Consider the following 27,229-nt stretch of genomic DNA (forward strand, 5'->3'; position numbering starts at 1 on the left):
CTCACCTAAAGAAATCCCACGAAAGCAGTGTTAGCACTCTCAAGCCAAACGATTTCCCGCCTGTGATACCTTCTGATAATGCCGTCTTCCTGTTCATTAGAACTAAAAGTCTTATGTACGCATGCATTCAAACGCCCAAAGTTCTTTCCCTTTAGCACGAATGACTGTCTTTTGTTCTAACGTTTGAGCCAGAGCTCCGTTCGTGAAATTATAGCCACGGCCATGTTGGTCGCGCGGTCAGTACGCAGAATGGTTATACTTGAACGCAAAATATAACCATTCTGCGCAGAATGGTCATATAATGACCAGTAATTGAATGATAATATCGCGGTTGTACTTTGCACTGTGCAAAGGTTTGACGGCGATATGCGTTCCCACCAGGTGGAGAAGCGCTAAGCCCGGTGCCCGGCCGGCCGTAGCCGGAACACCAATGAAAAGACACCGTCTGCAGCCGGGCCACCGGGAGGGCAGACCCGTCCGCCCCTCGGCTGCGGGGCGGCCACATGGACTCACACATCAGATAGAGGCGCTCGCGCCGGGGCAGAGAGCCATACAGACCAGCACATGTCACAGACGGTTGACACAATCAAACACAAAAGGCGCTTATCAGTCAAGTGTCTTATTTGAATACAGGGTACTCGGTGACAAACTTCCCTTTCTTCAGTCCAAAGTTTGTTTTTTTTGTTCCTAAGAGATGTTGACTTTCAAGCCACTTTCACACCACACTAGTAAAATCAAAACAGCGTTATTGGCGAAAAATGAGCATCGTACTCGACGCGTCCGAAAAGACCCATAAACAGCAACAACGACCGCATCACATTAAGTAATGAGGCAAGTCACACAGCACTCAAAAGCTTATTCACAGCCAGTCACGTCATGCAAGATGCGAAACATACGATGCGAAGTCATCGTCGTGCGAAACATAAGCTAAAATGCTTCCCAAATAGTCTGGAGAAGAGGCGCTTCGGTCGTTATATATTGGACTCGGCACATCCTCCAGACGTCCAAAGCATGGTCTGCACATGTCGTGTTTAGTCTTTAAATGTTATTTACTTGCATAGCCCCGCTCATTCATGACCGGGTATGAATCGTTACCAGCCTGATGGCCGGCCTCGAAGCGTTGAATTCTCTCAATGTTGTCAATGCAAGATAGACGGCCTGGACCGGCCGGGCAGACGCTTTATTCTGGAAATGCAGGGGCTTGGCAGGGGCCCAATTACCAAGGAAGAAGAAGGCAGGGGCTGACGATTACATTGGTTGGGTCCCTTATGTCGGTTATGTCGGCCAGGAGCCTAGAGTACCAACAGGGGATCCTGCGTTAGCAAAAAGCTTCAAGTCAGCGAGGGCCAACGTCCGAGGAGACATAAAGAGGGACCCGAAGGACGTTTTGGGAACGACGACCTGGGGTTCGATTCGAAGGCTGAAAGGCCTAAAGTTCCGGCAGTGGGTCACATTAAGGTAAGTGGCCCGTAGAGCCATAACCTCGAATACCTGTCAGATGGCCTCTTGCACTTATTAAGAACCCCGGGAAAATGCGAACCTCCATCCAGGTCAGAGACCACCGACATGGCGCAGTTGGCTCTGTGCCGGTCTGAGCCCTGATGGCCCATTTCCCAAGTAGGGACGAAGCTTGGGCCGGCGACTGACGCTGGTCCCGGCCCCTTTGACGATGGGGGCCTGCGTGACGTACGAGACCACATTGCCTAACAAGAAGTCCTCTGTCGGTAAAGGATCCCGAGACATTCAGGAACACACTTCCTGAACATGAGGAGCTAGTGGACGCCGAATGACAGAGGGCCTCTGGTATTTCCCGGGGGCATCAGTCAACGAAAGGCGATATGAGAGCTTGTGATGACGGTCCGCAAAAGGCAATGGAGGGGTCAGAGGAAGGGGTGTCAGTCAGAGCCTCGAGGCCCGGGTTCAGGGTACTCTTGGCCCGAGTCAAACTAAGGGCCAATTCATCCGAACTGGGAAACCTGTGCCAATTAGTAGACCGGCGATATGAGATCTTTTTGCGTCATTGAGGGCCCCTGCGTCTCTCTGCAGCTGCCCGGTCAGGGAGCTTGCCCATCAGGGAAAGGACCACTGCATGATGCATCCATGTGAGGACCTTCGGATCGACCAGGAGATCTCGCTCCCTGTCGCCAGACCGGCGGTCGGTACGTACCCTGCGCTGCGACAAAATGGCCTTTGAACTGAACATGTGACCACGCATGACCCTTGAGTCTGAGCTTGCGGGCGCGCATATTCAGCATTATGCTTTATGTGTTTACAGTAATCGCTCGGACGTCAGGCTGAGCATCCCTAGACGAATGTGGGTTGGCCAAGCTAATGCAATTTCTTTTGCCTGATTTCGATCTAAGGCCAACGTTCACGGGGTCTGTCTGTCCTCAATGTCTGTAAAACCCAGAACAATATCTGGAAAAGCCTCTGGGTTTTATCTGTTAAGTAAAAGTCCATTTTAACAATGTATAATTAATAGCACCGCCGGTTTAATACATGCAGCCATTTAAAACCGTTTGCTAATGCTATTGACTTCAAAATACAAACATAACGGCATCTTCCCCTTGCTTCTCTGGCTTCTGTTTCAATCAAAGAAGCCATGAATAACAACATAGCGGAGAAAACCGTGTCCTCTCGAAATCGAATCGGTCAAGCCGATGATCTTTTTCGAGGGGAGGGGAGCTTTCACCACCAGTGGCATCATCATCATCATCATCGTCGTCGTCGTCGTCGTCGTCGTCGTCGTCGTCATCATCATGATTTTAAAACAGCACGTGCAATAGAAAGATAGCGTAAATCAGAAAGGCGCAAAGCAAAAGCTTAAATCGCACCACCTTATCTAAGGCACACACAAATAAATGTTAAACTGTGACCGTCGCCACAGTACAGCTTACTCCGCCACTTAATTAGGCTGGATGATCAGCCATCACACGCCTCATCAGGGATATCACGTCCATATAGTAAAGTGAGAGGATAACTAACAGCACTAAAGGTCGATAAATCGTCTAGATTTGGGCAGAAAAGTTCGTAAATGGTGAACCACCACTGGACCATCGTCGTCACTGAGATATGCGCCATGTAATAGAGTTTTTAGCTGATGTGGAGGTAACTACAAGCGATGTGTAACGTTTGAGATATGCTGTCAAACAGATCGTGTCATTGTTCTACGTACCTTTGGCACAGAGCACAAAATGGCAAATGCTTTCAATTTGGTATCCACACTAGCGCGCCGACGAGGCTATTTTTTGAACAAGAAATAAATGAGAATTCCAGTGGGACATGTCCATTCTTAGTCTGGCATGTAAAACGTTTGCTGCATCTTGATCGCACCACGTAGCAGCGGGGTGGATCGAGCAAAGCTGTCGCTCGCAAAGCTGTTGAAGGCGGAGTCGCTGAGGTATCGTGTGGTGTCGTGCAGTCCATTCCATTGCGTACTTGTTCTTGGATTAAATGATTTGTGGTACGATAATGCACGATTGGTGGTTGTCGTGTGCTTGCTCGCATTTATGACATCTCCGTTTGTGTTTTGAGTGCGGGCATTAGGCATGATTGCTGTGATATTGTTCAGTGGACGTTGCCCAAGGTTGTTGAGCTCATGATAGAGCGTCAGTCGGTGTATGTGTCGCTTCGTTGTTAGTCTATCCCACGTCAAGCCAGCTCGCAGTTTATCCGATGGTGTTCTGAATGGTGCCCCGGTCACCAGCTTCACGACTGTTTTGTTGTGTCTCATGTCCGATAGTGTCTTGTATTGCGATGCGTCCGTCGTAAATGGCGTCGCGGTGCTCAAAACAATATTTGATGTACACTGTAGATTTGGTCGAGAATGGGCCTGCTGTGCTATCTGATGCAGAGATCTGAGGGTTTTGTTCATTTTTTGGCATGTTTTGTTTATGTGTTGGTGAAAACAAAGATCTTTGGAAAATGTCATGCCAACGTGTGCGCGCGCGCGTGTGTGTGTGTGTGTGTGTGTGTGTGTGTGTGTGTGTGTGTGTGTGTGTGTGTGTGTGTGTGTGTGTGTGTGTGTGTGTGTGTGTGTGTGTGTGTGTGTGTGTGTGTGTGTGTGTGTGTGTGTGTGTGTGTGTGTGTGTGTGTGTGTGTGTGTGTGCGTATGCGTGTGTGCGCGTGTGTGTGTGGCGTGGATTGGTATTATTGGGTCACCTCCGAATGTAAGCGCTGGTGACAGACGTTTGCGTTTATATGACAGTGTATGTTGGATCGTTTTTGTGAAATTGAATGCGTTGGCCCCTTCTCGACCATGTTTGTGTATTTCGTCGAGGTCGTGTTGGAGTGAACGTTCGGTCGCGCGTAAGCCAGCCGTTGTGTGCGGGGTGTAGAGAGGTGTCGTTAGCGAAGAAAACAGCATCATTCTGTGTCCGATTTGAGAGTCCGTCGAGATAGGTGAGTGCTAGTTAAGGTCCGAGTACAGAGCTCTGCGGACAGCCCGCGTTTATGGTTTGGGTCGTCGAAAAAGTGTTACGCATCCGTGCTCTCTGTCGTCTGTCTTGTAAGTACGATTTAAGTCAGTCTAGAAGTCGTCTTGTGATTCCAAACTCGCTTTCGCTCTTGTGCAACAGACCTTTCCGCCATATCTTGTCAAAGTATCTAGATATGTCGAAGTGCATTGCCGTAGAGTTACGTCCCATGTCAAGCGATTTGCGTAGGTTGTGCGTCAAGTACAATAGCTACTGTTGAATGCTGTGGCTCTGCCAGTATCCTCTTTGGTTGTCCGAGAGAAGAAGTTTTCGCTGAAATGGTCTTACGTATTTTCATACACTACTTTATCGAAGACTTTTGAGAGCACCCGAAAGGATGCTTATTGGTCGATAGCAGGAATAATCCGATGGCGAGCCTTTGTTTTTAAATACTGGTTTGATGTCTGCTCCTCCAAACTTACGAGGAAACATTCCTGACGGTATTGATTAATTAAACAACTATGCTAATGGTTTGAAGATGAGAGGCGCAATAAGCTCGAGTAATTTAACATGTATGTGGTCCAAGCCAGCATGCATTCCGAAAAGCGAATATACAACCATACCCAGTATGTAATAACCGTCCGTGTATCAGCCAGGCAATCATCATGTCGAGCATGTAATACTCATCCTTGTATCACTAATGTAGGATGTCATTCGTGATGGCAGCAAAAAACTAAAGCTTCCAGGGCAAATGCATGCATTCCGTTTACAGCTGCACACAGGTGCTGAAGGGTTCCCAGAGGAGGAGGACTTTGCAACGGTGGCAGGGACTGCACTGCTACAGCTCAAAACAGTGACTGCAAGGCCGTATAAAGGTGGTAAAACCGCCGGTGATTATCACCTCATCTCTCCTTAAAGAGAGTGTGCCACCTTTTCATGGTTTTCACTGACTGTTAGATCAGAGGTGTCCGATTGTATCAGTAAGTACAGTTTTTCGAAATCCCTCCGAAAAGCCCAGAATTTCAATAAGAAGAAGTCGCTTCTGCGGTAAAAATCTCATTGGACTCCTCTCTCACAACTATGAAATTAGTACATTTAAACACATAACATATTTCATTTGCCTCGCTTTTTTGCCTCGTTCGTGTTCTGTAATGTTTGCAACGCACTAAATTGTCATAATGCTTGCGTAATCGATGCCGCGAAAGCTCAAAACACTTCAGAGAAAATACTCAAGCATTAGGTCATTATCCCGAAAATTCAACGAAACGTCATCTTATGGCTTTGATTTCTCCACTAGGCGTTAACCATGGTGGCTCTTTTTGAGGCCCCCTTTGGCTTTGGGAAACGAAGCATGACATGGTCTATAGTAACGCACTGGTTCAAACTTCAACCAACGCACTTCTTGGTAACTAACCGCTGCCGCTCGCTGTGCCAATTACAAACGTTTATTTGCATTGACGTCAGTCATATCAGTGAGGGTACCACTTTTAAGCCCGTATGCCCTAAATGTGTGGCTCAAAATAGCCCAAAAGTGGTACCTCTAAATTATAACAGCTGAAAGCAGCCTTCAGCAGATTCTTTCGTCATGACGACGGCGGTCACGACAGCTGTGGTTGTCGCGGGCTCGGCAACGCGGACGAAGAAGTGTAATGCTGCTACATGACGTTGCCGTAGTGGTTTTAGCGTGAAAATAATCCAAATTTATATCCTTATGATGTATTGATGGTGCTGCAGTGGCCGTACCAAGTGCTCCTACCAGACTAAATAGTCCTAAGGATTCACTTGAGTGCTTTTTTTGAAAATACGCCCCTAGGGTGGGACGCTCCCTTTAACGCCAGCGTGATGCTACTGATGTCGAGCCTTCAGTAGGCCGCTAGGCGCCGGACGTCATGCTGGGAGGGTATTCGGAACGACGAAAAATTCGTGCAGATTATGGAACCAGCGAGCCGCTTACGCATAATTTTATGACAATCAGATGTGCTTTGTGGCCTGATAAGCAGACCATTAAGATGCAAAAGCCTAGAAAGTGAAGACGTACACACAAGACTGACTCGCCATAGAGCGGCAAAAACATCGGGTTATTCTCTTACCGGTACCGAACCGATTGTTAGTGGTAGATACATATGACCAGCTAGCCGACTGCGTACCATTTAGCGACGAGTAAAATGGTGTACGTGGCAACCTGAAGCGGCAGGCCATGCACTTTGATCTCACGCGACCTTGCACCCTGCGGTCGCATCGCCGCCGGTGGCGCGAGTGAGCGGTGAACTGGTGAGTCTGTCGTCTGCTACAGTGGATTTTTCTTTCATACGACATGGGCCAAATATGACGGGATAGATATCTACCTATCTACGTGGCGCCGTGCTTGGTCTGTACCTGTCTACGGGGCCGGCTGTGTTCGGTCCGTGCCTGCCCAAAATTTTGGCCCGCTCGGTCTGCCTGTCTGTGAGGCCGGTCATGCTTGGTCCGTGCCTGTGCCTGGGGCCGACAGTGCTTTGTCCTTGTCTGTCTCATTACTCACTCAGTCACTCAGACACTCAGTCAACGCTTTGCGGTATAAAACTAATAAAGATGGACAGTCTCAGAAAGGGTCTACAATCGTTAGATTAGACTTTAGGTCACTTCGTCGAAATTCAAAATGGTCAGGTTCCAAAAGTGACACTTCCTTGAATGAGTTGGCAGGGAATAGCTATGATATAGAGTGCATCAGATTCCAGAGAGAAAGATGCACTAGCTGGACACGTTTTCATGCACCTTCTTTGTGAATGACCTTGTTCGCACCCGACTAAAGATTGCCAGAGAGAAGTATTCCTAAACCATATGCAGGATAGGTAGGAATAACTCACTCGTGTTCATATCTGACATAATTCCCGGAAATCCACAATCCACCGAATTTGAAGAGATGCTGGTGAATGATTTGGTACACTGGTGGTCGTGCTGGCCTGGAAAGTCTTCATAAAAGTGTCACCCACCAACTTGATGACAATTTTCTACATGCATCGCCATCGGCTTTTACAGGCGCCAAAGGCTACAGGTTCACCATTCTCGGAAAGGGAAGCGCACGCACAACCATCGCTCATGCCTATGCTGCTCACAAACCTTTGCATCCGCAGCTTTTCAAACCAGCTTTCTCCACTCCGAACAGTGCGCACAGGCATTCATAACGAGCAATTGGGTACTAACTTTGTGCATACGAAGTTTGCCCTGATGAACTATAACCAATGCAAACATTTTCCAGGCATGGTCTAAAAAACCGGCATATGACGTAGGCACGCAAGTTTTCCGAAGCGGCTTGTTCAGTCGCCTTGAAACCTTCACCAATCGATTCAGTGCATTGAGGTGGGCCATGGGAAGGCAATATGGAGACCTGGCCTGAAGTCGAACACCTAAAACGCGAAGCAAAAATTTTACTTGCAAATGCAAACAACTCAGAACTCGGAGCCTACTGGACCGATCACTGTGGGACCTTCACCATTGGATGCCCCATACCTGATACTCTATTGCAGTTCCGAATGTGGTGACCCTAGGTCAGATCAAAGATTATGAAATTTCACAAAGTCCAGAATTTTTGCTTGCGGACTACATATAGCTCAGAATCCACCACGCCGATGGCTGCCAAACCTTACCATTCAGTACGCCATTTACCCTAATTCTCTGTTAAAGCTGCAAGTATGGGGCACTTTGTAATTATGCCTTTTCCTTAATGTTTGTTCCCAAGGAAAAGTACAGCTTGCTTAGGCTGGCGATATTCAGTTGACTCTGTTTTTAACTTAATCGTGGCGACACCATACACAATTCAGCGCGTGATTTTCAGCACAACAGCTCCGCTAGGGACAAATTCAACCCAATAACTCGGCCTGACCAAGGTGCACTTTTTCTTGGGAGCAAACATAAAAGAAAACGCATGATTATAAATGGCGCCATACTTGCAGCTTCGACAGATGATTAGGATAAATGGCGTACTGAATGATAAAATTGGCAGTCATCGCCGTGGTATATTCTGAGCTATAAGTAGTCCACAAGCAAAAATTTTGGACTTTGTGAAATTTACGACTTTTAACCTGACCTGGGGTCACCAAATCTGGAACCGCAAGTGGGAATCAGGTACGTGGCATCTACTGGTGAAAGTTTGGCAGTGATGTGTTTGGTAGGTTCTGAACCATTACCTGTCTGCAAGCAAAAACTTTGGCCTTTGTGAAATTTGACGACTTTTGACCTGACCTAGGGTCATCACACCTAGAACTGCAAGAGGGAATCAGGTCTGGGGCATACAATGGTGAAGGTTTCATAGTGATCAGTCTAGTAGGCTCTGAGATCTGAGTTGTCTGCATTTGCATGCAAAATGTTTGCATCGCGTTTTCGAGGCGTTGGACCTCAGATCAGGTCTCCATATTGCCTCACCATGTCTCACCTCAATGTACGGAATCGATTAGTGGAGGTTTCAAGGCGATCAGACGAGCCGTTTTGGAAAAGTTGCGTGCTTGCGTCATATTCCGGTTTTTAGATCCTACCTATTTTCCATTCGAACATTTGCATATCAATTATTGCTTGCGAACAGTCGCAACGTACTTTTTGCATACGTACTGTGTTTAGTGCTCAGAATGGGCATTATGCGAACTTCAAGGGGTTGGAGTTTCTGTGGATTTGCTCGATGTTTCCGGTAGATGGAGATTAACCCGAAGGAACAAACAGTCTCGATGAGATAACGCTTGCCAGCGTGAGCCCAGTACGTTTATGCGTGCCGCCCTGCTTTGTGCATGGCGTCTGACGACATTGGCAACTGCGTGGAGATGGAAGACGGACATTTGGACCGTCAGGCAGATGTGATCACGTAGAAAGTCTGATCTCATTCAAGAGGGAGGGGCAGCCGGTCAGAGGAGATATCACAGTACAGGAACGGTGTCCAGAAGACTTCCTGGAAGGTGCGACTCGGCGAAGTCGCCACAAGTTTCTCGTAAACACGTCTAGGAAATATGTCGTTCTCGCGCGAAGACGGCATAATATTCCAGTCGGAAATCTCTGAGAGGTTGGCATTGGGAAGGCAAGCCTTTCTTAAATACAAGGACGCTAACTGGGCGATACTGAGGATGAAGAGTCACCCCAGGCCACAGGAAAACAACGTATAAGCTGTGCGCTGTTGCCCCGCTTTTTGCTAGTTGAAGCCAGGATTTACAGTCTGGGTGGCCCTCCTAAAACAGAAACAATGCCCATAAGACGTTGCTGAAAGTGCTACCCGGCAGTCATCACATGTTTCTTATAGAGGCGTTCACAAAAGATGCCGTGCTCTCGCGAAGACGGCATAAAATCCCAGCCCGAAATCCCTGACGTGTCAAGATAAGGAGGAATGAACATCGCAAACGTGCGTTCAAGGCTCCTGTAACCCCGCTTTTAGCAGCATATTGAGTAATGGTACTCTACCTTGACTCTGTGTGCAACTGGAGAGCACTAGAGGGTTAACATTGTTGGGGCCAAAGTTGACTAGGGGTGCGACGAATGAATGTAGCGTGTGGCCATAGTGGAAACAATTTATGGAATTAAATAAAAACCAGTAAATTACAGGGACCTGTGGAGGCACCGGCCGCTCAGCAGAGGAAATGGATAGACGAATATAATAATTTCTAATGGCATCAAAGCCAACTTATGTTGAAGCTGAAGACAAACTAGGGAGAATAGGCGAGATGCCGGCGGGGCGTTTCGTAACCCAAGAGGCGTTAAGCGGGTGTAGCAGGGAAAGAACCACTCTTCGGACTCGTCCCAATATTATCGTGTTCCTAATCTTAACCTAAGCCTCCACGCTAAGCAGTAAAGTAAATGTGTGCCTGACAAGGAATTGGCCAGTCTTACACTTGTCTACACTTCTGAAAGGAGCACAGGGTGCAGCACATTTTTGACCGCAGTTTTCGTTGCAAGGTTGCATCTTCACATGAGGACACCATTAGTACTGAATGAGATTGGCATGCAGGAAAGGAACGTCATCACCGACCTCGCAAGATTTCAAAGTTCAGGAGTTCAACTATCAAAATAAGTGCAAAAGGTTGCAGACTGTTGCAGAAGCAGTTTATGACCAAACAAATTTAACGCCTTGGAACAACCTTCAGTGGTTCCACAAGGCACAAGAACTACTGAAGGTGAATTTTGGAATTTGTTGCAAGGTATTGCATCATGTTGCAAAGACGACTTACGACAAAATGAAGCAAGGTAGCGCTTCAGAATCACCTTCAGTGTTCTCGCAAGACAAAAGAGCTTTTAAAGGAAAGTTGTTGAAACTGTTGCAAGAAATTCCAGGATGTTGCTAGAGCAAGTTACAGCAAAACGGAGCATCGTAGAGTTCTAGAACCACCTCCATTATCCATGTGAGGCCCGAGAGCACCAAACAAGTGATTAATAAAACGTTGGAAGATTAAGGATAACATTCGTGCGCAATGCGCACTCCGTCGCGGCGCTACAACAGGCTTCTTGATTAGCTGATAAGTGTCTTGAGCGACGGGTCAAATATCTTACAGTCACATGCTTCAGTGATCGTAGCACCTATGTGAGTGTTTCAGATGATCATAGCACTTATCTAAAAAACTACACCAACATAACGCAGACATGTGAACACTAGAACAATAGCCTTTTATGATTTCCTTGTGCCGAACAGTAACACAAAGCAATACTTTCTTGTCATCTTTTTTAAATGGCAGTCTTGTGAACTCCGCGGCTATCTCTTGAATATGCTCAGAGTAAAAGACCTGTCATCAACCGACGCGGCTTTGTTTTTCTCGAATCGGAGCGAATCCTCTGACCCTTGGATTGAGAAATCGTGAGCATGGCTGAGAAAATGTGCCGTTGCTCGATATAATCTTCACAGCTGCAGCATTGAGCTTATTAGCACCAACCCCGCATTACTGAAAAGATGGGTAGGCGATGCTGTGACGTCATCACGGAACTACATCACATCGCACCAACGCTACAGTCTGTGTAAAAGAGTACGGCATACAACAACATTGGGTGGAGATGAGAAACGGCGGGCCAGACGGGCTCGTAACACCGTGAGACGCGCACTGAGAGGTTGGAATGCACATCCTATAGCCTTAGGAGAGGCGTTGTCAGAGTGAATGCAGGGTTGGTCTGCTCTAATGGGGTTAATGGCTGGTGAACCTGGTAAGGCGTAAATGCACTGCGTGCTATTTCAGTTCAAGATAGCAGATTTTCCTGTAAAATGGGACGATTTCTGGCAAGTTTTGCAATTTCTGCCATTAAAAGAGTCGTGGCCCATGTTTCACGTGGGAAATGGCCTTGGGGATGCATAAGGGCAGGCGTAATATTATTCCCTGCGCACCGTTTTCACCTAAACCATCCGACATTGTCGATCTGTAAGTCAACCAACGCCTAGGAAGATCGTAAGAAATCATAGCACAGTAACAACAAAATTATTGGCATCTGCCCTTCCCTCCCCCACGTTAACTTATTTTTACATTTTACTCCCTATAGCTACTGCAGTGAGATTATAAATATGCAAATTTCGCCCGTAGATAAATTATATAAGGCATTGCATGTTTTTTGTATATATATGAGTATCATTTCACCACCACTTATCTTTATCCATGCCTCATTTGTTTTCATTGTTTGAGAGCAATCCTCTCACTGCAGTCCGTTGAGCTGGGCGACTTTTATGACTGATGACCCCTGGACTGCATAATCCTCTGTCACACCTATCACTTTCCCCGTAACTAGCTCTTTCATCCTTCACCCACCCAGTACCTCAAGCTGCCTTCCCTTTCCACCTCATCGTCTTGTTTTTCGTCTCCTTGACAGCCGCATTAAAAGTCACCAATCAGTTGTATATGCCATCTCATAGTGTAACAGCAAGATACACAAGATACGCGCCCTACGTAAACATGGAAAGAAAAAGCAGAGATAACAAAAGATGTACTTAGAAGCTCCGTTTTTTCGAATATACCTTCATACCACCTGCAGTAATATTCCAAATAATCATAACTACATGTTTCCACGCTCCATCCATGATTTTCGTTCTGCTGCACCATCCATGGAAGCTTTCATAACAAAGTGACCTCTCAGAAACATTTTTCGGAACAAATACGCCATTACGGCTACGCAACTCCTACGCAAACCCTCAAGCAGCTCAAACTCACAGTTCACATATCACAGTCAGCTTATATAGCCTGTCGGCTGCGCAACTGCTACGCAAACCCTCAAACCACTCATACTCACAGTTCGCATATCACAGTCAACTTACATAGCCTGTTGGCTTTCATTTATAATATCAGCTGACCAAGAATCCAATAACCAATATAACACACCCTGTGCAAAATTTGGCGGACCGTCCGCTTTGTCAGCCCTCTGTACTCACAGCGTCAGCACGGTGGGCACTAACGGCCGCATCACGGCACTCCTGTTGAATGGACGCAGGGCTGAACTATACTCGAGCCTGGTCAGACTGCACGCGAGCCTGGTCAGGCTGCACGCGAGCCTGGTCAGACTGCACGCGAGCCTGGTCAGACTGCACGCGAGCCTGGTCAGACTGCACGCGAGCCTGGTCAGACTGCACGCGAGCCTGGTCAGACTGCACGCGAGCCTGGTTAGACTGCACGCGAGCCTGGTCAGACTGCACGCGAGCGGGGCCGAACTGCCGTCGTGACGAGTCAGATTGCACGCAAAACGAATCGGACTACACGCGAACCGGGTCAGACTGCACGCGAGCCGGGTCGGACTGTCGTCGTGACGGGTCAGACTGCACGCGGGCAGGGCCAAACCGTCGTCGTGACGGGTCAGACTGCACGCGGGCCGGGTCAGACTGCACACGAGCCGGCTCGAGCTGCACGCGAGCCGCGGGCCGCCGGCTGACTGCAGCAGGTGCCGCCAGGTCGGGGCCCGTCATCGGCATGGGCTCTGATGGCCATGTACCTGGCCGCTCGATGTACCGCGGTGCAATACTCACCAGACAGTCGACCGACCAACAGCGGAGCGCCGAAACCAGCGATTAAGGCCGTGCAGGTCCGACTGGCCCGGTTCGTTCCATGGAGAACAATCCGTGTGCTCACAACAATCTAACGGCGCTTGTTTGCGATACCCATCGCGGCATACAAGCCTTTTTCTGAATTATATTTGGCTGGGTTTGCATCAGGCGCCATCATCATTTAGAACCGCGAGCAATAGATCCGGTAAATTGTGGTTCTTTGTCCCCATGTTGACATACTATAACACAAATGGTGCAGGAGGTGCAAGTCAAACAAGATAAGGATGTATTGTTTTGCCGCTCGAGACGGGTCAATGAGCAAAATACCTACCGCAGTGGCATGCTGCCCCGGGCACCACGGTCACGATCCGTGACAACTCTGCTGCCTCCCGGCGCGGGAGGGTGACGTGATCAGCGAACTCACGGTCACGAAGCCATTATTAGCCCCTACGTAGGCAGGCGAACAACCACGCCACCGGTGGTTCCGCTCGGTGACTTTGTTCCGTGGAGTGACGCGTCGAGCCGTTGTGTTAAAACAACTGCGTCGACACATTGCGCGAGCTGTCTCCGCCTGCCGTGGACTGGGCTGTCTGTCTGTCTGTCTGTCCGTCTGTCTGTCTGTCTGTCCGTCTGTCTGTCTGTCTGTCTGTCTGTCTGTCTGTCTGGCGTCTGTCCTGTCTGATGGGGCTGGCCCGCTACGCTGCTTTGCAATTGTCTGATGTGAGCCATCTACGTTGCTAAAATGGACATAAATGTGATCCATCTGGTGTTGGGGGTCCCAACGAATGGTCTGAAGATGGCGGCTTAGATAGCTGCTTTCCATGCCAGCAAACCGTAGCTTTCAACTTGTAAATATACTTTTAACTTGCTCCCTTGTAAGAGCAGCTGAACGAGTTCTAGCATTTCGATGAGAATAAATACAAAGGTGACGATGCTGATGTCCGGTAGTTAAGTAAATACCTGAACAATTGGGTTTGTACCCGGCTTCTTTCCTTTTGATCTCCTTTTTCTCTTTCTCTCACTCTCTCTCTTTCACCCTCTTATATCTTCTCTCTTACTTTATTTAAGGATATCGGCGTTTTCATTAGAGTGGGGGTGAGTGGATGCAGATTGAACGGCTCAGGCTGCATTTTGGTAAGGAAGGTTTTTGAACCAAATTTTGCAACCTCATCAGTTTTCGACGGAAACCCATATCTAACCGAAACATGCCATGTTCTCTTACCCCACCTGATTTGTTAGTACATTGTACGCAGTGATGACACCTGCTGTCAGGTGTACAGTTACACAACATGAGTTTGAGAAAGGTTAAGTAAAAAATCATTTCAACTTTCCACGGACACGCGTAATCTTATTGATGCTCCCGGATTTTTTGATTTTCCATTCATGTAAAACTGCTCGCACATCATGTTTTTTGACCTGAATTCAAAAGAGCCAGTCGCGTCCAATCTACTAAAGCCTTCAGGTGTGCGTTGGACCTCTACAGCCTCCTAAATTGAATGGTGGAAGCTGTATTACTTGCATGAAGCACGGTAGTGGTCAAAAACCATAGATTGTGAAAAATTAATGGTTCTCCGGCGACTCTTTTCAGTCAAACAGTCGCCCACGAAGATATCAATAGTGCCTTTGTTTACTAAGGTTCAGCCTTGGGAAAATTAGCTAGCTGACGCTTGATACCGAACCGCATCTAGAAGAACCATGGTTCAAGCCACTCATAAAGAATCAATAAAGTCCTGTCACACTGCAATTTTATGTCGTATTCCTTTTCACCAGGCATTCGCTTTTCTGCTGCGGTATTTCTGCACAGGTTCGAATCGACCATGTGTCTGCGAGAGCCTGGTATATGATAGCCATAGCAGCATGCCGGCAACTTATTCATGAGATGGCAGTACGCCGCAGCGAGTCGAGCTCACGTCGCACCCGGTGTCCTGGAAGCTGTGTCGTCATGCTCGCAACTTAGGACAAAGATTAACAGATAGCACCACGTCCTTGTAAATGGCATCCGTGATATGATGCGCTGCCAAAAAGTGAACGGACGGCATTTATTTGTATGGTAAGAAATCCTTTGACAGCGGCGAAGACTAGTGAACACGGAATAAGGCGCGCCTGCACCGCGGAACGAGTTCTATGGTTTGTTACTTCCGTTATTCCGAACAGCTTAGCAGGCAAACGCGCTCACTGATTAACGACAACAAGCTAGTTTACGATCCAGTTTCCGTGGAAGCTGACTGGTAATGACCCTAATCATTTCAGCTTACGAAAGTGGCGAGCTTGCATTAATCAACGTTTGCGCTTCCACGTCACGCTAACAAAATGGCATGTTAGAAATGTCGCCAGGTTAGCATGACACTTCAGCGAGCAAAGCATCCTCTATAACAACGGTTTGTGTGTCTTGACTGGAAGGATGCGTAGGCGTAGTTTTAACTCGCCTACGTCTTTTCTAGAAATTTTTCATTTGCCACACTTTCCCGATGTAAGGTAAGACGCGAGGTGGCAATAGGGAGACTTGACCTGATCTCAGACACCTGAAACATGTGAAAGGAATATTTCACATGCAAAAGCAGACAACTCAGACCTTAAAACCTACTGTACCGCTCGCCGTGAAGCCTTCACCATTGGATGCGCTGTACCTGATTCCACCTTGGAGTTGCAAATTTGGTGACGCTAGGTCGGGTCAAAAGTCATCAAATTTTGCAACTTCCATTTTGTTTCCCGCAGGCAACTCACATAGGCCTCATTGCTCCGATGGTCTCCAAACCTTTACCATTCGATGAGATATATCTAGCATTTACGATGCGTGCTATGAAGCCATACGCTATTCTTTGTGGTGCCCAAGTGCGCAGGCATTTGTATTTTTGCGCTCGTGCACATTTAGTAACAACATTTCGACATATTTTGTGCGCAAATGCAAGGCCATCTTCTTCTTTTTTGGTGACCAAAGGCACGCAACATACACTGTGCAAGACATATCCAATTTTCGACACATCGGGACAGTCGTAATCATCGAACCACTCATTGACACGGCTGTGCATGACATGCGCGGTGGAGCTCACGGTTGACCAAAGCAGTGACGTACTTTCCGTCATTTTTACCACCGCTTGCTTCTGGGACTTGTACCTAGATGACAAGCTACACACGGAGTGCAGAAAGGAAATCATGGACCTGCCACAGCAGGACACTGATTAAACCGGTTTGTTTCGGTCAGGTCCACTGGGTCTGCCCTCACAACCGGACACGCCAAATCTGCAACATCCGTCACAGCCTTTGGATCAAGCTCATTTAGATTCGGCGGACTTCGGAAGGACGTGGAGCCAGCAACCAATAAAAGGATGCTGAGCAGGCATGTACAAAGTTACGGCGGAGCGGTATTCGCACACCACACACATTGACCAGTCACGCACCCCGTGTTCACCATGGCCATGGCGTGGATATGGCTACGGTTTTTTATCGCGGCGACACCATGCACAACTTAGCACGTGACCTTCAGCAGAACACCTCTGCTAAGGTGAAATTCAAGTAACAAATGACATCGCTAACCTAATAGGGCCAGCCCAGCCAAGCTGCGCATTTCCTTGAGATTACACGTAAAAAGAAAACAATAATTGTAAATAACACCATACTTGCAGCCTCAACAGAGAATCGGTTACGGCTGCATGCCTGGTAAGGTTTCGCAGAAGTCTAACAATAAAGGAAGACATTGTGGATGGCGCCATATTTTAACGAAGATTAAAAGGAAAAGACAATCGTAACTGGCGCTATGCCTGCAGCTTCAACAGGGGATGAAGTGTGGCGTACTAGATGACAAGGTTTTGTAGCCATCGGTGTGGTAGGTTTTGAGAACTGGGTTTCCTACAAGCAAGAATTTTGGAATTTGAGAAATTTGATGACATTTGGCCTGACCAAGGGTTGCCAAATTTTCAGCTGTAGCAGGGAATCACACAAGGTGCACCCAGTGGTGAAGGTTTGGCAGCGATCGGCTCGGTAGGTTCTAAGAACTGAGTTGTCCGGAAACAATAATTTTGGAACTTGTGAAATTTGATGACATTTGACCTGGCCTTGGGTAACCAAATTTTCCATTTCAAGATGGAATCCGGCACGGTGCATCCAGTGGTGAAAGTTTTACATCGAGCGGCAGAGTGGGTTCTGAGATCTGAGTTGTCTGTCCGTACGAAATTCTCCCTTTGCGTTTTTGAGTGTGTGATCACAGGTCAGGTCTCGATATTACCCCCCTATGACTCCACTCATTGCACTGAATCGATTGGTGAATGTTCCAAGGCTATCGGAGGGGCCGTTTCAGAAAACGAGCATGTCTGCTTCATATGTCGGTTTTTAGATTCTACCCCAAATGTCTCCTACCGGCCTCGGTCTCTGGACAAGGCAGGCGACAAAGTATCTCCCGCCGACTGAGTCGCACACGACAAAGTCTCTCCTGCCGACTGAGTCGCACACGTGTGTCGCGGCTTATCACAAACATGGCCCCCAGAATATCAGGCTTGCCGGGCAGCAGCATCTTTTGAGCCAGGAAGACCACTTGGTCTGCCATGTGTCAAGGCGACATTCATCGAAGTGACTCACGCAGGTCAGACACATGGTCAAATCTACATCGGCCAAGAATCACTCCGGCAGCGAAGTTTAGGTTCTTTTGAATATAACCAAAGTTTTTCTGTGTACAATTGCCATAGACCATGAGACAAAATCTGACCTGCGTGAGCACCAACGATGCTGGTAGAATTTTGATGACGTCATCTGAAGGTAGTGTCGCGCATGGAACAGGCCTATCTACACGCCCATACACCGGCGGCTGAGCTCGGACACGTGCGAATCGCAGGACAGGGCGCAGTGAAAGACAGCGCCTCGGTTCTGCGCCTCCGCACATGGTCGCAGCGCAGCGCCATGAAAGCTTACGGTAAAGTCCGGAGGGGCGCGTAAATTTTGACGACTGCCGAAAGCATAAGTTGCGTTTTGGCTGCGTTCACTTTAAGGGCATGCGAACGCATCCAACAGCTAAGTGATACGAGCGATACTTACATGTGGGAGTTACGTTTTCTAAGGTCGTCCTTCGGACCGCTCACCAAAACCTGGGTGTCATGTGCATATTGAAAAACGTGTGCGCTTCTGCGTACAAAGGCAGATAAGTTGTTCAGTGCATTAGCGAGGAACATTATTCACATAGATGAGACAGTGGCAATAACCCTATTCCTAGGAGAAAAACCAGGAGAATGGGGATATGGATGGTTTGCTAGAGTTTTGATATCTCTATTCTCCTGCTTTTTCTCCGAGGAATAAGGCTATTACTACTGTCTTGTATATGACAGACCGTTTAAGAAAACTCCCAAAATAAGTGGGCTTAATGCTGGACCTTGGAAGACACCCATGTTGTCGGCACGCAACCGTGACAACATCCTGAGTCTGGACATATCACTCAGGCACAGACTCTGGATGAGCTCCTGAGGATAGGCAGGAAACCAGGTCTCAATACCATGCATCCATAGCTTCTAAATCCAAAATTTGTTGATCAATAATATCAAAAGTTTAATGAAACCAATGCAGCACAGAAGCGAGCCTCCCCCTATGTGTGGCACCAAGAATGCCGTCTGAGACCGACGCCAGCGCGGTTTCCGTCGAGTGACTAGGATGGACGAGTGAGAGTGACGAGTGACGACTGCATGAAAGTGGCAAAGCTGCCGTTGGAGGACCCGCTCGACCACTTTGGTGACAACAGGAGCGAGGGATATAGGATAAAATATAAATAGGTCAGATGGGCTACCAGCTTTAACTGGGATAGACCTGGGATTGTTTCTAAGTACTGCGACATCTGAATGGGTAAGGCAAGAGTTAGCAATTGCGAAGGGTCGACGCCATCGATAGCTGGAGAAGTCACCGGTGACGTTGGAATTCACTGGTGAGCTCCAGAAGTTTGGAGCTTAAGGTTTTGATATCTAGAGCTCCGATGTGCAGGTTCGCGTCGACCGTCTTCCATCTACCGCTGTGACACCTCCGTCCGCGGCACTGGGTCGCGGGGTGTCGGCAGTGTAGTGGTTAACGCGTCTGCGTTAAAGGGAGCATCCCACCTTTTTAGTGTTTTCCACTTATGATTAGATCAGACGCGTATGATTTGAACAGCGATACCGGCCTTCTCGAAATCCTTTTGAATAGTTCAAAACTTCGATTTGAAGTACCCGATCCTGCAGGAGAAATCTGTCTTGACGCCCCTGCTCATCGCCATGAAAGCAATGCATTTCATTTGCCTTGCTTTTCCAATGTGTGGTCTCTGCGACGTTTGAAACGCATTGATGTGTAAAAATGCTTGTGCCATAAATACTACGAAGGCTTGTAAACCTCTGCTTCGACAAAACGACATGCAAGCATGAAGCTATCATCTCGCAAATTCAACGAAATCTCATACTATGGCTTTGTTTCCCCACTATGACGTTAACCGCAGTGGCTCTTTTCGTCATGGACAAGAGATATCATAGTTTCTGGTAAAATAACTTTCCGCCTGATTCCGGGGAGGTGTATTGCTAAGTGACGAGTCGCATACAGGCTAGAATGCGTGCTGCTTTGTCTTTGTAACAGACAGCGCGTTCAAAGCTGTCAAAATCCTGCTATTGTTTTGCTATTTGTTCCTAACAAAGAGACAGTGCGTTTATTTCTGTCCAAAAACCACGGCAGCAGTACTGGTGGTTGTACATTTTGCTGATAAACTTTGGCCAGTGCGTTCCCAAAAGGTTATGGCAGGTACCTATTTGTGCAAATGTTTTGGCACAGTGTTCCTTTGGTTCTTGGTGTCATGCACAATACATGGGAACAGCTTGGTGTTTGCAAAGTGGATATTTGTTGTTGTTTTTGTGCTTTCTAGCACTAGTGACAGAAGAAAACAGTCGTTGCTGTCAAAAATATGGTCTTCTGAGTACTGATCATTACTTGGGACTGGAAGCGGAACCAAATGGCATGGAGGCCAGTTTGAACCACTCGCCCACACTGTTACCTCCCACCACCTAGATGGGTTAGTATTATACGCACTACACAGCCCACTCTCTTTTCCATTGCCAAGACAAGCCTGCCATGTCCCAGGTAGCAGAATTGACTATTTACTTCAGTAGTCATTTTTCAGTGCTTGCTTGTTACTGTATTATTCTCTGTTTTAGTCGCAAATTTGAAGTTGCAAGTAGAAGCTGTCATGCTTCAGATGTCTATTTCAGTGATTTGAATATTTGAATTGCTTTAAATCTTCGTATACGAATGTTTTAATTATTTATTTTATATTGCAAATAAAACTGCTGTTAGGCTTGACACGGTTCCTTTCATTAATTTGAACACGGCTTATTAGTCCTGGTTTCATCTCCAAATCGCGTGGTTGCAATCACCAGGCTGCAAGTAAAAATTTTCATGCTTCAAAGGTCTGTTTCAGTTTTTTGAACACTTGGATGGTTTTAATAATTTGAACACAGGTGTTTTAGTTATGTATTCCACATCGCAATTTGAGCTGCTCTTAGACTTAAACTTTTTCAATAATCCAACATTGGTTTATCAGTCCTGGTTTCATCTCCAAATCACCTGGGATATTATTTGGTCAACCATAATGCAAATTATCTCCCTGTACATTAATGCACATATCATGTATGTAACTTTTAACTAGCATCCAGTAAAGCTACAGTTTTGGTGTTCCCTGTAGCACTTTCCCCCGCTTTCAGCCACAAGCATTGATGCGAACAACACATAGTGGCAAAACTGTGTAAAAATGAGTCACCAACATTGCCTTGGGTTGCTGGTGCATTTTCACTTGGTGACGGTCCATGGCCACTAAATGAATCCTTGTAGTAATGAGCTCCATTGTTCCACTGTTCACTACCAGCGGTGACCTGGATGAGCTACCCACTAAAAGATCATTGACTGGAGTGAAACTTTGTTTGGCATGTGGTTTTCATCTGTTTCAGAATATCTGCACCGATTTTTTTAGAACAAGTGCCCCGGTGTCTTAAAGCCTAGAGATGAACCCCAAATTCTGACATCGAGCTCAACGATTCTTTTGAGCTCGATACCATCCATTCATGGTTTTTCAAGTGGATGTAACAACAGCCCGAGCGCCAACCAGTTCGTCGCTACATTCCGGCACTCGCACGGGACGCAGCAGGAACATCACAAGGCTGGGTCCCAATCCATCCTGGCCGTGGGTCCCGAGTCCAGTCAGCTTGGCGCCAAGGGCACGCGTAACACCGACAGCACCGAGGTGCTCGATGTACTGAAGGGTCGTGATCACCGGCCGGGGCTGTCCTTCGTGGTCACCAGAGCAGTTTGCTATGTCACCGTGTTCGTCGTCCTAAGGGCACTGGACAGAGAAGGCTGTGTCACCTGCCAGGAAGCACTGGTGAGCCGCCTGGAGCCCGACGATTCCACACCTTTATGCCACCGTCTGTGACTGAAAAATCGCGGTGGACTGGTGAATCGCTCCGCAGGAGCAGTCAAGAGGTGCTTCTGAGTGCTGAGAAGGAGCTCCACCGTTACATTGTGCAGCTGGACGCGGCTTACCATGCCGTACCTGAAGCGGATGCTGAAGGGCGCGGTGGTGTGCTGCATCGGCACCGATGACGTTGGAGATCCGGGCCACCACCTCCTGGGAACTCAGTGTGGTTTACCAAACCACTGCACCGAGCTGATCAGGATTCTGGTGGTAACCTACCGACGGCTGGGTCTTCATCACCAAACGAAGCTGCACAATGCACGCCTGCAATGGGACAGGATCCTAAAAAAAAAATGACTAAAACAGTGCTGTTTAGGGAACATTAGGCAACCCGTAGGCTCTGATATTCTGTCTTCATTTGTCCGGTGACATAACCAGCAGATACCCTTTCCTGCAATAATCTCACACCTCTCGGATCGTCGGATTCGTCCGGCCTATTCCCTGCTATCTGTTTAAGCTCTGTTATACTTCAGCTGAGCTTTCTTAGAAAAAAATGTCTGTGTTTTGATGTGCGGTGTTGAAGTATCTAAATTTGTGTGCGACGTTTGATCAATGTTTGGTACCAGTTAGCTGTATAGTTGTCAGTAACTTAATACAGTTTTATCGTGAGTTCCCAGAAAAAGTGTGGGTGAAGTTCAAACATCATTCTTGAAACATGTTTTTGGCGCTTCGAGACGGTCCGGTTGGTTGGATAAAGTATTCATGTTAATGCCGTGATAATCATCGTTGTGTAAGTAGCGATCTGGTCTTGAGGGCTCATAAGTCTTCAATCCAATTAGATTGCCTTTAGATTAGATCCGATTAGAAACAGGGTAATCAGTCCCTGACCTGCCCGGGTGCCTGCTCGCGCGCTCAATATACCTGAATATGGCAAATACCTCTGCTCTTGACCTGTCTGTGAAGACCATTGAGAGGGCCAAGCCAGCGGAAGGCAACATCACGCCCCGCACGATGCAGATTCCGTAGCGACTCTTACGTCGGCGCCTCACTCGCGGCTGCCGACCAGTGGACACCGGCAGCATCACCGAGATACCAGTGTGCCGGCGTGCACCCCACGGCAGTATCGAATATTGCGCCCCTGGATGCCCACCACGGAATCTGGCACAACGGCGGGTAAACCCTGCAGCACTTGCCCTACGGACGCCAGGTAGAACGGTAGTCCCGCAGATGCTTGTCGAGAGCGCAGCGGAACCGTCCGAGCCATCGGCGGTGGCGCGGCGCTTGTCATCAAGGTTGGGTCCACGCTCGGCGGGCTTTCCTAACGGATGTCGCCCGTACATATTGGATACGACTGCAGCCGACTCCCGCGGAATTCTGGAGTAAACAGGTAGATAGGGATATAGTGGCCCCACCATCGCTCAGTGTGAGCTTGGCGGACCATCCGCGCAAGCAGCAGTCGTGGAGGTCGGCGGCGGGGATTTCTTTACACGCGGGTGGGGGATTTCTCCGCACATTGACCATTGAAATACAAGACATAGATGATTCAGGATCGTTGCCCTATGGCTATATCCCGCTAAGCCCTTCAAAATCGGTTCTAGCTTTGATACTTGCTTCTTCGATCTTACACAGCGGCCTTCTCGTCCCATGCATTGCGATGGCCCGGTCACAGCGAGTCTATGATTCTTGTCTTTACCAATGTAGCGACCGGGTCCACCTACCAGCAAGCGAACCACTCCATTGACCTGTCTTATCTGGCCTGTACATCTATGCATGTGATGCACTAGTTCGAACTTCAACCAGTGTGTTCCTCTGTAACGGATCTTTGCCGCATGCTGGGCCAAATACAAACATTATTTTATTCGTACCAGCAGATGTGCGTACGCCGGTTGTCATGATGACGGTGGTCGGGGTGCGTAGCGCATTGCTGACGTAATTTATTCATAACATGAATAAAATCACGCGTTGATATGCACCAGAATATCTATATACTTGCCTTTGATTGCTCTGTGGTATTCGTAACAAACAGAGCCGATGAACGCAGCACGAAGGTACTATTGTGGGTGATCATGAGGAATGTGTAGAATTGATTGTACGCAGCCATGCTGCTCTCCATTTGAATCACCTTTGAAGCTTTACCTGACATGTACAGCGACCTTTCCACAGGGCTGTTTAACGTTAAAATGACAGTGTCATTGGTGGTTTGTATACAGCAGTATTGTGTGAGGAGAAAATGAGGTAAATGTATGAATGAATATGTGTGCATATTTTTATTGATCTTGGGTGCTTGGGCTAGACTTATTAGTAAATGCTCTATCACAACGAAATGCTGGTTCCACCCCTGGGCTGCGTGGCTCTCAATTTTTGACATCACAAGCTTGGGCATGTTTAGATTTATGTGTGATGCAGATATTGGAAGTGAAAAACAGAACTCTGGCAATGTTCTGGTGTGTTTAGTTCCTGAGAAAAGTTGAGTGCTATGTAAAGGCCAAATGTTTTCCATTCTGTCTAACATATCTGCGAGTTTGGACCGCACAACATGAGCAGGGTGGTTTTGAGTTACAGTCCTTGTCAGAGCTGATGTCCAAATCAGCTTTGATTGTTAATAAATATGCTTAATTTACCAACGGCTTGCCAACTGAAGGGGAGTGTTCCCAAACTGTCAACTAGGTAGTGTGGTAACATGGAATTTGAAAACTATGTACAAATTATTACCAATCCCTTTGTCTTGCATTTAACCCAAAAACGGAGTTAAGATTGTTAGACTACTGCCAATATTCTGACATGGTTGGCATGATGCAAGATGACGTGCCTGCAACAAGGACATAGTTTTTTTGTCAGACTATGTCGCTGTTTATGGGGGGGGTGGGGACTGAACAATGAAAAACAACGGAGCCTACCCTCAAGATATTCCAACAAATGGGTTTCTCTCCAGATTTTGTTCATTTTTTCTGAAATTGGGTGGGCCTGGTGCCCAAGCTGGGAACCAAAGTATTCCACTCCCTCAACTGAAAGGAATTACACACCTGGGTTGCAATAAGACTAGCGATTTCATTTGTGTTTTTAAGGTGTGAGAGTGGCACAAAGGGAGGGGGTGCTAAGCTGCTTCCTGAAGATTATCAAGTATCTAACTGACCCAGTATCACTTAGTCCGTCTCAATGACCCAGTTGGTTAGAGCGTCTGCCTTCTGGTCCGCCTGCTGGTGGCGGCATTGGGTTCGAGTCGGTTCTGGCGGTTGTTGCTTTTCCTTAACAGGTATGGTCTACGGCTGGTGGCAGCAGCCACGCGAAAGTTCAGGTGACGTAAGACAGCAGGACGGACCGTGCCGCACATTGCGGCACGTTGAACTTTCCGCCATCAAATTCTGTCGTTGACATATCATTGGGCAATGCGATGGTAGGGATCAGGGTTCGCTCAGCAAGCACTGCTTAGCGTGAGCTCTAATACCAGAAATCCATCGATTCAAAAGGCTCAGATTAAATCTTTAAAAACGAGTTGCTAATTCGGCGGCATGATTGTTGACCGCATTCAAAACCTCTTCCAGCCAAAATCACATGAAACCAATTATATTTTAAGAGGATGATGTATTTTCAAATCAAACGTTTGAACGGCAGCAAAAGGTTTGGTTCACAAAGTCATGTGGTGGTTGCAGAACACTATTGTATCCAGCTGATGTGACGGCTACATGCACGCTAGGAAACATAAAAGATGCTCAAATATGGGTATGATTGCAGGCAAAGTACGCATCATGCGTTTAAATAGCGTATAAAGCTGACCGTCCAATGCTACGTTTCCCAGCAATCACAGCCATCCAATCAGGCATTGGGCCTGGTCATCACTAGACCTGATAACAATGTCAGTGTCACAGACTAACACTACCGCAATTGGTCAGTGGTAGCAAAAACGGCTGCAGAACCCGAACTGAGCATCCACACACCTACGCACCCAGCGGTGATACTGAGCCAAGCCCGTTCGCACCGTGTGGCTACAGCTGCAACGCGTTCTGTCGAACGACAAGGATGATACCTACTGGAATGTGGTACAAAATTTTCCCCAGGAGGCCGGGCAGACCTTGGTTATCTATGTACCGTTAACGTCAATAGTAGCAATACTACATATTCTTAAAACTTGGAGTTAAGACGCCCTAGCCCCTGCTCTCTCCCCCTTCCACCCCTAATTCCTGAGCTCCTGTCTGCTGATGCACTCAGCAATGTGATATGCCACCTTTTTACCTAATCCACGGGTGCTGATTCACACAACTCAGCGGAATGTAAGCGTCCGCATAAGTTACTTGACTATCCTAGACCACAAGTTATGTGAAGAGCGTCTTTGAAAGAAACATTACACCAAATTGTCTGGAGCTCATTCCAACACCATCACCTAGAATTACACAGCAAGGAACGGCCGGCCAGCTAATCATTCATTTTGGGTGGTCATATGACCGTCCATGGAGCAGTGCTCTTGCTCCGGGCGTCTACGCAACAGCCCGTTCTGGCTGACGCGATGAGTCACCAGGCCGTCCTCGTCGCGCTTCACAATATTGTTCCGTACGAGCACTTTCACCACCCCGGTCGTGACATTGAGCCGCGGCAATGGATATGCGGCACTCGATGAACGGAAGAAGACACTGGAAAGAGACGGCACGCTGGCCGAGGCGCGCGCAAACCCTAGCGCACTCCGAGTCGATCTGCACCGGCACCGTAGTGAGGTGGTCGCGCAGCAGGTGCTGGCACACCTCGTGGGCCTTTCGGCCGCCGCGCACGAAATCCGGGGCAGCAACGACAGCAGCAGTCTAGAGCCGCTGCATCGCCACCGAGGTGACGGACAGCAGCCGGCCGGGCAGGTGCCGGCGGCGGCGGCAACGGCAGCCAGCTGGCGTCGGTGAGGCGCACCAGCTAAGCCAGCTCGGTGGGCCCACCGCGCGCTGGTTAAGCGCGTTGGTGAAGCAGGACGGGACAGCTACTGCTGACTCCTGCCGAACTGGGCCGACCAGAACCAGAGAGACCAGCAGTACAGCTGGTGGTCATGTTCCTGCGACCAGACGCACGCCGACTGTTGAAAACTCACGAGATCACAAACTGCCCAAAACCTCAGTATGGCTTTTTTAAACATGCATGCTCTTCTTCAATTCACTCGCGAAACAGCTGATTCGTTGCCAGTGCCGTCAACGGGCTTTGGCATGCATACAGAGCAAGGCAAAATACGCGCAGAGCAGAGGCAAAAAAGTTTGAAATAGGAACTCCTAAGATCGCTCTGGCTGGCAGCACCTGAAAACCTTCACGTGTCTGCTATCATTCCTTGGTACCCTGTTTTTGTGCCATAATGGTTGATGTAAAGTGTGTGAAATGTGTGTGAAATCACAATGGTCTTGTGAGGAGTGGTCCGATCTTGAGGTACATCTGGAAGAACTCTCATGACGACTCTGGGTAGCGACACCCGAGGACCTTCACATGTCTGCT

General features: G+C 47.9%; 1 protein-coding gene across 1 annotated transcript in view; it reads right to left on the reverse strand.

Annotated features, from left to right (window-relative positions):
• Positions 1-17,914, reverse strand: part of LOC119100101 (glycine receptor subunit alpha-3-like) — a 43,498-nt gene extending 25,584 nt beyond the window's left edge. The window contains exon 1 of the mRNA XM_037223214.1: positions 17,728-17,914. Coding sequence (XP_037079109.1) covers positions 17,728-17,914 — 187 coding nt within the window. The remainder of the gene's footprint in view (positions 1-17,727) is intronic.
• Between the last annotated feature and the right edge of the window lie 9,315 nt (positions 17,915-27,229).

Source organism: Pollicipes pollicipes, unplaced genomic scaffold, assembly GCF_011947565.3.
Source record: "Pollicipes pollicipes isolate AB1234 unplaced genomic scaffold, Ppol_2.1 Scaffold_4881;HRSCAF=5763_pilon_pilon_pilon, whole genome shotgun sequence".
NCBI classification, from domain to species: Eukaryota; Metazoa; Arthropoda; class Thecostraca; order Pollicipedomorpha; family Pollicipedidae; genus Pollicipes; species Pollicipes pollicipes.